The 13,296-nt window shown below is 36.7% G+C and overlaps 1 protein-coding gene across 1 annotated transcript in view; it reads left to right on the top strand.

The window, feature by feature from the left end:
* The window catches only part of LOC150087905 (kynurenine aminotransferase-like), a 98,640-nt gene that overhangs the window by 63,391 nt on the left and 21,953 nt on the right, over positions 1-13,296 (top strand). Inside the window, exons 10-11 of the mRNA XM_090369961.1 lie at positions 2,631-2,817; positions 10,483-10,556. Of these exons, the coding sequence (XP_090226087.1) occupies positions 2,631-2,817; positions 10,483-10,556 (261 nt within the window). The remainder of the gene's footprint in view (positions 1-2,630; positions 2,818-10,482; positions 10,557-13,296) is intronic.

The following is a 13,296-nucleotide window of genomic DNA, read 5'->3' as shown; positions in this document are numbered from 1 at the left end:
TAGTTTGTGGCTTTCTTCCCCGAAATATTATTAGATAAAGCTGACTTATTAGCATCCTATTTTTGTTCTGACTCCTGCGTCGATGATCTTAATAAATTGCATCCTACCTTACCTGACACATTCCACTCAATAACTACTGTGCTCTTTGGACAGAAGGATATTAGAAAAATTGAAAATAATAATTTTAGAATAATAAAGACCTCTTCAGTTTGAGGCTGTAGTAAGCTGATCTCAGTTTATACTTACTGTATGCTTCTGTGTACCTTGATAATCATCTGTCATCTATTTACGTTTAAACCTCATACACTATTTCTTAGTTGGTAGGAAAGGCTTAGAAACTTCTATGATTACTTCCCTAAATACTTCCCATTTAGTTTGTTTGTTATTTGGTTTTTAGGAGCATTAGCTCGATTGGCTTGGCCGCGGAGTGATGGAGGTCTATGGGGGTTCCTGGCGTCGTCGACGGCGTTCGAACCGGGGCCTTTATCTCACGGTGTTGCGGGTACGGTGACGGTGCCGCTGTGCTATCCGCGCAGACTAACCAAGATTACATACAATTTTTAAACAGGGGTAGCCATCCATATAGACAACTTCAGCAGTTTCAGAGATCACTAAGTAAAATCATTCGCTGTCCATATAATTGAATTAAGCAGTGGTCAGGAGGATTCAATTAGAAATAAATAAAACCCCCCGGGGGCTCACATCTGGTGAGTGTGGGCTTGGCACACCCAGGATCCTGAGCTGGATATCACCATTCTTCTCTTTCCTTGGTGACTCCTTTATTTCTCTCTCTCTCTCTCTCTCTCTCTCTCTCTCTCTCTCTCTCTCTCTCTCTCTCTCTCTCTCTCAGAGTAACTCAGGAATTTTTTTTTTGGCTGGTGCAGCATAAGCCTCGGGCTTCCTTGTACCGTATGGCTGATAATAATAAATAAATAAATAAATTAGCAACTAAGGCCATATTGCTCCGGGAATATGCGGTGGTCATTCCCTGACCTTTCCGCATTCTCCGTATTTGGTGGTTACAGGCTCGAACCCCAGTCTAATCAAGAAGCGTGTGCTATGCACTGCTGCTCCTTCCCACCTGGCTACAGAGGCACCTTCCCATTTAGTATTTGCAGTTAGTAGCATTTTCATTTGTCCCACTAAAAGGAATTTGAAAACTGCCTAAGATCATTGTAGTTTCCTTTACGAAATCAAAATCCCTTCCCTTTACTAATTATATCTGTAAATAGTTCTCACATCAACATATTATGATATCTGTCACCTAGTGGTTCCATATTTTTAATGCATTGAAATTTTTAATTAAACATTAAACAATATCATTTTAATGCATTAAGAGTAACTTCTAATAATTATATAATCAGAACAAGAGTATTGTTTTATCTTGTTGTCTTCATCACATCATGTAAAAAAACAGTCATTCAATAAATGCAGAAAATTTATGCCGTTTGTGTAACTGACCCACAAGTTCCATTCAATATCTGGAAATTTAAAATTTACTAAAAATTTTCTAGTGTTTGTCTTGCTGAACTGATCCAGTATCGTGCTGCCCACCTATGTCAACCGAGTGCACTGGTTTAGGTTCTATATGCTTCTTAGCCAAGAGCATAATCCCCCCCCCCTCTCTACTGTCTATCCAGGCGCCTCCATAGCCAGGTGGGCAGGAGCAGCAGTGCATAGCACACGCTTCTTGATTAGACCAGGGTTCGAGCCCGTGACCACCAAATACGGAGGATGCAGGTCAGGGAATGACCACTGCATATCCCCGGAGCAATATGGTCTTAGTTGCTAATGCTCCTAAAAACCAAATAACAACAACTGTGTATCCTTTCTGTAAACATTACTCTCCATATTCAAATTCTGCATCCCCTGTGTCTGAGTGGCACCACCTTTCTGTTATCTGTATTTATTATATTCTCAGTACTAGTGTTCAAGGAAGTATATGAGCACCTGTTTTTGCTGCTCTTGGTAACCCTAACACAACCTGTGTAATTGTTTCACAGTATATTACCCCTTCTCATCTTCCTTGGCCTAAATATCAAGAATTGTTATTGTATTGTTTTTCCACTTTTTATAAGATTAAATGTGATTACCAGTGCATAAAGTGTCTCATAATTACTTCCATTCAAAAAATGGCTAAGAGTTTTTCTTGAAAGATTATCTTGTTCAGCATTTTATACAGTAGCAATTGATATTATACCTTTTAAAATGGGGATATATTAACAACAGATGTTTTAGAGCCTGATATAAGTAGCATGCAAAATATGATACATCATTATCACATAATATACCTTCACATTAATGTATGACTATGTATATTTAATTTATTGCAATGTATTTTCAAAAATGTGATACCAGATCTTCTGTTTCAGTTTGAGCAGACTGGGCTTCAGCTTAGCAGAGAAAAGAGATTTTATGCACACAAATAAAACAAACAAAACTATTGGAGATGTTTTAATATGAAATTTTAAACATCAAGTATGAAACTGTCAAGAAATTTTAGGAAGTTAAAATATAAACTTTGTAGATCATTGAGACATTTAATTACTATAATTAAAACCATGATAACTTCGTTTATATTTAATTCATGGCATTACACGAAAGGAAACTAATTCTTTTTTACCCTTCAGGAAGCTATTGCCATAGGATTTGAAACTGAAATTGAAAGACTGGGTTCACCAACTAGCTACTGGAAGCAGTTATCTGATATGCTTCAAAAGAAAAGAGATAGAATGATCAATTTTTTGTCCTCGGTAGGAATGGCCCCAACAGTTCCTGAAGGCGGATATTTTATGATTGCTAATTTCTCAGATCTTGGTACTATTTTTTAATTTCTTTAAATACTTAAATGGTTTGCTACTACTACTACTGGAATATGTATTTTAAAAATTTTCATACATACATATCACTTTCAGAGAAATTGAATGTAATTCCTAACAAGATTCAATTAATTACAACGGAAATTACTACTTTTTTAATTCTTTTACAAAGATCTATTTTTTCAAAAATTTTTGTGGTGCTTTTTTATAGAAATAAATTAATATTAATTAATATACAGTAAACCCCGCTATTCGGAGTCGCTGATTTAATATAAAATGAAACCTAAAAAAATGTGAATTTTAAAGTGCCGTGAACATTTTCCCCCATAAAAAACATGGGCGTGGCTAAAATTACCTTTCCCAGTCAAAACAGCAGTGGGGGGGTGTCAAAATCGCGAGCGTGGATGTTTCTTGCTAATCCTTGTTCAGTATGTGTTATGTGCTTGTCATGGAAGGTTTCATCGTTTGCTTTTAATTTATATGCTTATAAATTGAATAAATTTATCAATTTATAAATTGATAAATTTATTCAATTTATTTATGCTTACGTAGATTAAGTGATAAATCTACTGTTTTGCAGTGTAAAACAGACTTTTTCGAGTGTGTTAACTGAAGAAAGTGACTTTATTGTGGACAAGTTCTTTCTAACTCGTACAAAAATATGGCTACGAATAACAAGGGAAATGTGAAAAGATCAAAGAAGGTGATGACATTAGTGGATAAATTTGAGTTATTAGACAAAATTTCTAATGCTGAAAGTGTCTCCTCAGTGGCAAAACATTATAAAATCAATGAGTCAACAGTACGATCAAACAAAAAATCGGAAGAAAAAATTCGCCGTAGTGTCTGTGAAAATGCGCTAATTGCTTCAAAAATTTGCTCTGTAACTCGTGATGTTAAATTAGAAAAAATGGAAAAGGCTTTAAATCTGTGGATAGAAGACCGAACTCAAAATAAAATTCCCTTAAGTTCACTCATCATTCGTGAAAAGACAAAACTCCTTTATCAACACTTTAGCAAAACTGGTGATAGCACTGGCGGGATAAGTTTTTTAATTAGCAAAGTCACTGGTTTGAATGATTTGTTTGAAATTTCTAATAAATATTACATTTAATATTAAATTGTTTCTTATTTTCATTTCGATGCCATATGCTTGCATTTCACTATGTACTGTCTATGTACATAGTCATATTATGAAGGTACATATAATACATACATAGACAAAATTTTAGACTAGTTTTTCTTTTTCTTATATATTTCATACTTTGGAACGGAACCCCTCTATTACTATGGGAGCCATAACTCAGTATTCGTGGCATTTCTCAGGAATAACCCCCGCGAATAGCGGGAGTTTACTGTACTTGCTAAATTAGAAGTTGTAGTATGTGTAATAGTTATTCAGATGTTTTACCTTAATATTACAAGTGTGATGAATAATAAAGAATAGCAGGTGTTTCCATATAAAAAAGATATATATAATTTAGAATTATAATATATTACACAATTATAATAGATTTGTTTTAGAAATGGATATCTTTGAAAAGGTAAAGTTAACTGCCAACTTGCAAGTTCAGAGGGTGCTGTTATTATAGCATTGGATACATCTTTCTAATTGTATGTTTTTAGTTTTTTAGTTTTCATGCTTTTATTCTTAATGTTAGTGTCAGCTTTCTACAAGAATGATCATGCATATGAAGCCATGTGAATGAGTTCCATTCTCTCTTTAGATAAATAACTCAGTTTTTGCTTCTGCTTTCAATTCACTGAGACTAATTATGTCTATAGTACTATCACAAACAATATATGTGAAAACTAACCACTTTCTGTATGAGTGTATTTCTGCCTATTAATCTAGTATGGAATTCCAGTCTATTTAAGAAAGCCTAGAACTGATAGACATTTTCCTCATGCAATATTTCAAATGTTGCTACTGCTAAATTTCTCAGTCTGGCTAAAATTTCGACTGGCTAAATTTCTCTGTCTTCCTGAGACTGTCATCATTTCCAGAAAATCCCTTTGATGAACTTAGTGCAATCAAATCCTTAAACACCAATTTTGGAATATTTAAAGATCAATGTTATGTGCAGAATATCACAAATGCCAGCAAGGTATATAGCATCTCAATGATAATCTCTCGTGTCATTTAACTATCACATCTGAACAAGTTAACACAAAGTTAATATGCTCATAATTTCTAAACACAATGGAATACAAACTGCAACAAAGCATTCATTGGACTTCTTCAATCCACTGTTTCTTGTACCATATAGCTGCATACAATCAGTAAAGCTTAAAATTCTTCTGATTCAGTCCCCATTCATGGTCCTCTTCTCAAGAAGAGGACCATGAATGAGGCTTGTACTGGAAAATATTATGCAAATCTTTTAGTCAAGTTCCTCTGTCAAATATGTCCCACACACTGCTGGCAGATCTCTCCTTCCACTACCATCATCTATAGTGATAACTGTTCTACACATTGATATTCTTAACCTGCAATTATCACACCTGATCCCAAGCCAGCTCCATCTGCTCTTATTTGTTATTATAATTGATCTCAAGCCTCTGGAAGAACTTCAAATAAATCTAGCCGGTTTTTTCCAATTAATAACAGTTACCATGTTGGAACTGGCTCTACCACCAGATTCAAAGTGACTGCCAATATCGTAATGCTCATTTCCAGCTTAACATCAGGGAACTCAAAAAACTGATATCTGGATTTTTCTCAAGGTGGATTTAAAACTTAAGGCCACAGTTTTCCAGTCTTCTCCAGCTCTCTGTCCTTATCAAGTTTTCTCATCTCTTCCAGATCTTCTGATCAATCTGTGACCTCCAATACTTTGATATGACCATTTGAAATGTTGATCTATCCGTTCTTTCAGTGTGGCACTTGAACTGGACTTCCAGAGTCTACTGGATAGCAGTCAGTAAACTATTGCTTGTCTAACTGCATGAGTAAGTTACTTTTATGCTGTTATGCCAACATACAAAGTCTAACCAAGAACCTCAATGAACTCCAGCTTTTCCTCAAACAGCAAACTTGTATGTCATTATCTTATTCACTGAAACGAAGTTGTTTCTCAGCATCATAGGTAATGAATTTTCCACTGCATCTTACTGAGTGTACTGTTGTGACTATTCCACTCAAAAGGATAAAATCACTGTATTTGTTTTTAGGGCAATCAAGACCTATCGGTTAGAGTCCTACTTTAGTCTACAGGGTACAGTTTACATAAGCTTTGCCATTTACCAAATACAGGGTGTTCATTTTAAAATGCAACCCATAACTGTTAGTTTCCATTCATTGTTTGTATGTGATTTCATTGGTAGAAGGAGCTGATTGAGTTTAACCAGTGAGACTTAACATTAAGTAAATAAGCTGTTAGGAACATGAAAAACTGACTCTTTAACAATTAATTTTTGCAGTGAAGCATTATTTCTTTTGATAAGAAATTATATGCATGGTGCCAAGAAGCTTTTCAACAAGTGTTCCCAGAAGTGGAAGTTCCAAAGAAAACCACAGTTTACCACTGTGTTAGAAAGTTTGAAGAGACAGGGTCTGTGTGTGTGTGTGTGATCAAAAGCATAATTGCAGGTGCACAGGCCTAAATGGCAACGTACTGGAAGATGTGAGGCTCAGTATGTTGCAGTCCCCCTATAAATCATTATGAAAACTGTCCCAACAGAGGAACCCATCTTTAGGTAGTACGCATAAAGCTACACATTTTCTGAATTTGAGAGCATATCATGTCCATGCCATGCATGAATTGCAGCCTACTGATCTTACTGCTAAGTTCCTTACTGTGATTTGCTTTATGGCCTTTGTTCATAACAATGTTCAAGTGTTAGACAAAGCTTTTTTTCCAATGAAGCATGGTTTCATCTGAGCAGCTATGTTAATAATCATATTGATTGAATATGGAGTTCGGACAATTCCCATACATATCATGAAAGTCCATTGTGTTCTATTTAAAATTGGCGTTCGGTGTGGGCTCTCACAGTGCAAGCTTATTGGTCCAATATTCTTTGAGGACACTGACAGAATACTATCAAACATTTTAATGCAGTTTATTACTCTGCTTTAGATCAATGAGAAATATTCCTGGTTTCAGCAAGACAGAGCCACTTGCCATACTGCATGAATGACGGTTGGAATTATTGTGAGAATTTTTTGTAAAACAGTTAATTTCACAGTACTTATGGCCTCTAGGTCTCCTGACCTATCTCCACCAGATTTATTTCTGTGGTCCCATCTCAAAGGACTTGTTTATGACAGTAACTCTTACACCATAGTAGAACTGAAAATTAACATCTCAGAGGCCATTGCAAGAATAAATCATACAGCTCTTCATTAAGTAGAACAGAATAGTGAAACAAGTGAATACATGCATTCAGCAAAATGGTGAGCACTTCCAGCATCTTTTGTGAACTGCATTTAAGTAATTCTTTCATTGTGTTTTACATATTGGCTGTTATTGTAAATAAATATTATGAAGTAACACTCTGATTGCATTTTAAAATGAACATCCAGTATTTGCCAAATATTCACTATATCATTATTGTACTTACCTCATCCCATCTCCATAGAAATGCTATGTAAGTTATAGAGCACTTCTGTCAGACTCATTTTCTCTTCCTAATAAAGCAATTCCTGTATTCAACTGTGGTTTAAATCTCCCCAATGCCTTTGAACTAGCACATGTGCTCTCACTTCTAGGAAGGCATCTGCAAAAAATATACTTTTCAAATGATTTGGTTCTAATTGTATCTTGATCATTTCTCAACTTAGCACTCACAACTCACCTTCCATCTTCTCTATTTCTTCAGTGCATCCAGTCATTCACTCCTCCGATCATATATCAGCCATCCTAAACTAATCTTTTCATCGTGTTGAACCTGAACTGCACAGCAGCTTCCATAATTACAGTGAAGCTGATTGGAAATACTTTTGTGCTGTTCCAGTATTATTTGCAATGGCTTAACTCACTGTGCTCCAAATTCCAATGCATACTTCAACTCCACCTGTGATACTACAGTAAACACTCACCTTAACAAACCTTAATTTAATGTCTGCTAAAGATTGTTAAATTAAAATAAATTATCATTAAAATCAGTTAAATCTAAAATAAACCAGTTTTAATTAATGTAAAGGCTTGTTTTTTTTAAACAATAGTCGATTATCTGTATTTTAAAATATGCTTCCTATGATTGCATTGAAAGACACAGTCTTCCATTTTTTTCACAAAATGGTTATTACGATGTTTTTACTTTGGAAAGCTCAAATGGCCTGAGGTTATACTGTAGTACACTGACAAATTACTGATATAGCAACCAAATATGACAAATCATCTTTCTTTGGAAGCATAAAAGCTCTTTACTTCAACTTAAACAGTTTACTAATATTTCAAATATTTCCTGTTTGCTTTTATACCTTTTCCTCATCTGCATGTGCCCAGTTCACAACCTTTTCAAGAGCATTTAAATGCATTTAGAGGATTGCACATATTCATATAAAATTTAACTTTAATTTTGGTTTACATTTGTGGTGGTTTTACATATACACTGTGCTGCCACTTTATTAGGTACACCTACCTAATAGCGTGTTGAGCCTCCTTTAGCCTTCAAAACAGCCTGAATTCGTCTAAGCATGGATTGAACCAGATGCTGAAAACGTTGTGCAGGAATGGAGTGCCATGCAGACATGAGTGTGTCATGCAGTTCCTTGAGATTCAGCGGAGGTGTGTAGGCCCTTTCCAGCTCATCACAAAGATGTTCAATAGGATTGAGATCCGAGGACTGACCAGGCCACTGCAGTAAAGAAAAGTCATTTTCATGTTCCTGGAACCATTCAAAAGTGATTCGGGCTTTGTGCACCAGTGCATTATCATCTGATTGAGGATAAACTGTCAACATGAATGGATGCACTTGGTCAGCAATGATGTTTAGGTACGATGTGGCAGTCAGACGTGAATCTATGGACCCAACGTGGGCCAAGAAAACATTCCCCACACCATAACACTGCCACCACCACCTTGCACAGTAGTCATCAGACATGACTGCTACATGGATTCATGTTGTTTTCGCCTAATTCTGAGCCTTCCATCAACATGATGCAACAGGAACTTCAACTCGTCAGACCAAGCAACTGTTTTCCAATCCTCGATAGTCCAGTGCTGGTGTTGCTGTACCCACAGGAGGCATGATCTCTTGTTCTTCATTGATAACAAAAGTATGCGATGTGGCCATCAGCTGTTATAGCCCATTCGCAACAAAGTGCGACTAGTGGTCCGTTGCGATATTTTGTTCTGTGCACCAAGGTTGTATTCTGACATGAAGTGCAACATTGTGACCCGTCTGTTTGCTTGCACAATTTGCCGATGATAGTGCTATCTTTGCTGGTAACGACTCTGAAGCCACGGACATCCTCTACGACATTGCCCGCATTGCCCGGTCATACGGTTTGAAGATCAATGCTGATAAGATAAAGGCCCTGACAACAGATGGGTCGCAAGCCACCATCTATCTCGAAGGCATCCAGATCGAGCAAGTGCAGGACTTTAAATACCTTGGGTCGCTGGTCCAGGAGAAGAAAGTTGCATCCACCATGGAAATCCACAGCAGAATTGGACAGGCGGCCACTGCATTCGCTTCGCTCAAATGGTGTCTGTGGAAGAGGACCAACATTTCCTCAAAGACTAAAATCCGACTCTTCCGGACTTTGATCCTGCCCATTCTCCTTTACGGATCAGAAACATGGATTTGTCTCAAGCTAGATTGAAACAAACTTGAGGTATTCCAAATGCGATGCCTGCGGCAGATTTTGGGCATCTCACTTCGTGACCGCATCACTAATGATACCATCCACGCCAGATGCCAACAGCAACCAACCATTGCCGACCAAATCCAGAAGCGAAGGCTTAGATGGTTTGGCCACGTATGTAGAATGGGCACGAACAGAATACCATCCACACTCCTTTGGAGACAACGACCCACCCAATGGAGCATCCAACGGACCTCGCCTAGGAAAACATGGGCCAAGCAAGTGGAAAATGACTTGAAGAGCCGACATCTCAACCTTAACCAGGCCAGGACTGATGCCATGGATCGTAAAGTATGGAAGAACATCACAGAGCAAGTCCGAAACCCTGCGGCACCTACAGCAGCATACTGGTTGCGTGGCCAACCGCCTCCCCCAGCTGCTAGCTAAGGACCAAGAAGAAGAAGAAGCCATCCTCCTCTGACCTCTCATCAACAAGCAAGCAATTTTCTTCCACAGGAGTGCTGTTGAGAGGATGTTTTCTGTTCGTTGCACCATTCTTGATACATCCTTGAAACTGTGGTACGTGAAAAGTTCAGGAGAACTGCCGTTTCAGAGATACTTTGTCCAGCATGTCTTGCACCTACTACCATGCCACATTCGAAGTCCATTAGAGCACTCCTTTTTCCTATTCTTGCTACAATTTGTACGCTTAGCTGATACTAGAAAGATTGTTCTGCTGCATTTATACCCACAACTGTGGTCATGTGACTTGCAACGTTGTGGGACAAACCATTTGTGTGCACAGCAGAGGTGTACCTAATAAACTGGCAGCACAGTGTATATGCATAGAGGTTTCTGTATATATGTTTTATTTTATTTTATTATTATTTTGCTTTTGTTTTATAGGCTCCAAAGTTAATATTAAAGAAGAATCTGGAACTAAAGATTACAGATTTGTTAAATGGCTTTCAAAATCCAAGGTAAAAATTTCTTCGGAATAATTCGCTGAGTGAAATGTTTTATTATTTATTAGAGTGACACACTACAAATATGCATTTTTCAACTTTATACTATAATTACTATAGGTAATAATTGTTCGTTTATTTGCATAACATTCTAGGCTTGCAAAACCCTTAGAGTTGCTACTCCCCTTTCAAAATAAAAATTAAAATAAGGTGTTGACTTCACACAGATAACAGCTGCATTATGAAAAAAAAAAATGGAAGACTGTCTTCTCGTGTTAAATGAGCTTATCATTAGATTGGGGGATTATTCCCTTTGATTGAAAAGTTTGTGTCTTCCCCCAAAAAAGTGATGGGAATTATAGACACCAAGGTTGACTTCTGTCGTAGTAAGATTACCAAATCTATGGTTAAAGACAATACAGGATCATTTCAACAAGAATGGTATCCTAAATGGGTCTCAACATGGTTTAGGAGGGAGGACCTTGCCTGAAAAATTTGGCACATTACTATGACAAAGGTTATAAAGCAGTTGGATTCAAGAAACAACTTTGACATTGTATATCTGGATTTTAATAAGGCTTGTGATGTGATTTCTCAGAAGTTATTGCATAAATTGGAACAGGTCAGAATAACAGGGAGGATCATCATTGGATTAGGGGTTGGTTGAAGGACAGGAAACAAGAGAATGGCCGTAAATGGATATTCTTCAGAATGGATTGAAGCTGCAAGTGAAGCCACTCAGAGATCAGTGCTCAGACCTCTCTTGTTTCTTATTTTCCTAAATGATATTGTGAGAGAATACAGGAGAAGCTGTCAATGTTTGCTGATAACTTAAAGGTTAGGAGAGTAATTAATGATCAGATAATGATCCTATGCTGCTTCAAAAGGATTTGGACCAACTACAAGTGTGGTCTGAAAATGTCAGCTAAAGTTGCATACTATCAAATGCAAAGTATTCCACTTGGGGAATAGAAACTCAGATGCAGTTTATAAATTAGGTGAAAAGGAATTAAAGGATGTTCATGATGAGGACTTGGAGATTACTGTACAAAAAAAAAGACATGAAATTCAACATACAATGTAAGCAGGTGGCAAAAAGAACACATGGTATTCTAAGATTTATTAGAATTTTGCAAGCAGAGAGGAGGTCATATCCCTCTATAAAATTATGGTGTGATCACACTTGGAATATTATATAACAGGTCTGCAGGCCACATCTAAAGAAATATACAGAACTTCTGGAGAAGATACAAAGAAAGGTAACTAGATTGGTTAAGAGCACAACAATATCTCTATGAGGAGTGGCTTAGAAGTTGTGGTCTGCAGAGCCTAGCAACTGGACACCTTAGGGAGGGTTTGTTTGAAGTGTATAAAGCCCTGAGGGGGGGGGGAGGGGAGTAGTAAAATGAATGGAGAAATATTTTCACTAGTGATTAATACAACAACCAGTTGGCACAAATAACACACATTTTAATTTAACATAAAGCAGTTTTGTTTAAAATTGTTGTCACTATGAGCAATCTGATGCTATGCATTACTTGCATCATAGTTAATTCTTATTTAGTTTCTGTCCTAAATTGCTATGCTTTGAAGTTTCTTATCCCATTTAGCATCTCTCATAGTGTGTAGTTTAGTCTCAACTGAGTTGTCAGCTGTTTCACCTGGGGCACTTACTCATCCACAAACAATGAGATAGCTATCTCTGAAATGGTGCTCTGGGTGATACCATCCCGCTGAAATTAAGTAACATTATACTTGTACTTGTCCCAGGAGAAATGTTACTTATTTCAGTTTTAAGAGTATATCATAAGCAACTCATTTTGAAGTGATTCATCATATGAGATGTAATATAATGATATCCCTTTTCATGCTTTTCTTTGTTTTAAATTGCTATAGCAGTGAGAAATCCAATGCTATGCACTAACCACATTGTAATTATATACCATTGAACACCATGCCCAGTTCTTTACTTTGCAAGTAGCAACATAGTTATTCAATATGTCTCATACTGCTAAGCCCATGCTGTTGGCCTAACTACCCACGTAGGAAAACTTTCTGTAATCCAGTCTGTACTTATCCTCCCTGCTTGCTTTGGTTTTTTGCCCATTAGTTCTAGCATCACTTAATATTGTAAAAATTTCACATTATTCAGTGATTCTAGAAGCAGACATATCTTTGCAGCCGATATATTTGTAGTCATTGTTGTATTATGGTTCATAGTTGAACAGTTTGAAAGTGAAATTAATATAGTAGATTTAAGGAATTTTAAAAGAAAGGGTCAAAAACTGACTACAGATTAGAAGTTTGTAACATGGAGCATCAGAGATAATATACACAGATATAAAAGTTTTAAAATGAAAGTAATCTTGGAGCTATTACTAATAAATGAAATTTCCATTTATATTCGGTATGGACATCGTGGTCAGAAAAGTTTAGAGCTTTATTGTAACTGTTCTATTGCAGCTAATGTACCAGTGCAGCAGTTAATGATGGGCTGTATATTTTTTATGGCAGCATGTGGGCTCTGTCTTTTGTGTGTGTGCTACTCCAGGACTACAGCCATTCTTAGCTACAAATGGGCTGAGTATAAATGTAATAAATTGATTATTGTAACTTCTATTAAGGTTTCAGAAACTGACTTGATTGAAGACTAACAATTGAACTAAATTTCCTAATTTCTATAGAGAAGCTCACTTCCAGAATTACTTTCTTTCAGTGATGCTTACTTACAAACATTGAATTCCATCATCTTTCA

This window comes from Mastigoproctus giganteus, chromosome 3, assembly GCF_048544385.1.
Source record: "Mastigoproctus giganteus isolate SK-2022 chromosome 3, ASM4854438v1, whole genome shotgun sequence".
Lineage (NCBI taxonomy): Eukaryota > Metazoa > Arthropoda > Arachnida > Uropygi > Thelyphonidae > Mastigoproctus > Mastigoproctus giganteus.
The sequence above is the reverse complement of the archived record's forward strand: the minus strand, read 5'-3'. Positions and strand labels throughout refer to the sequence as shown.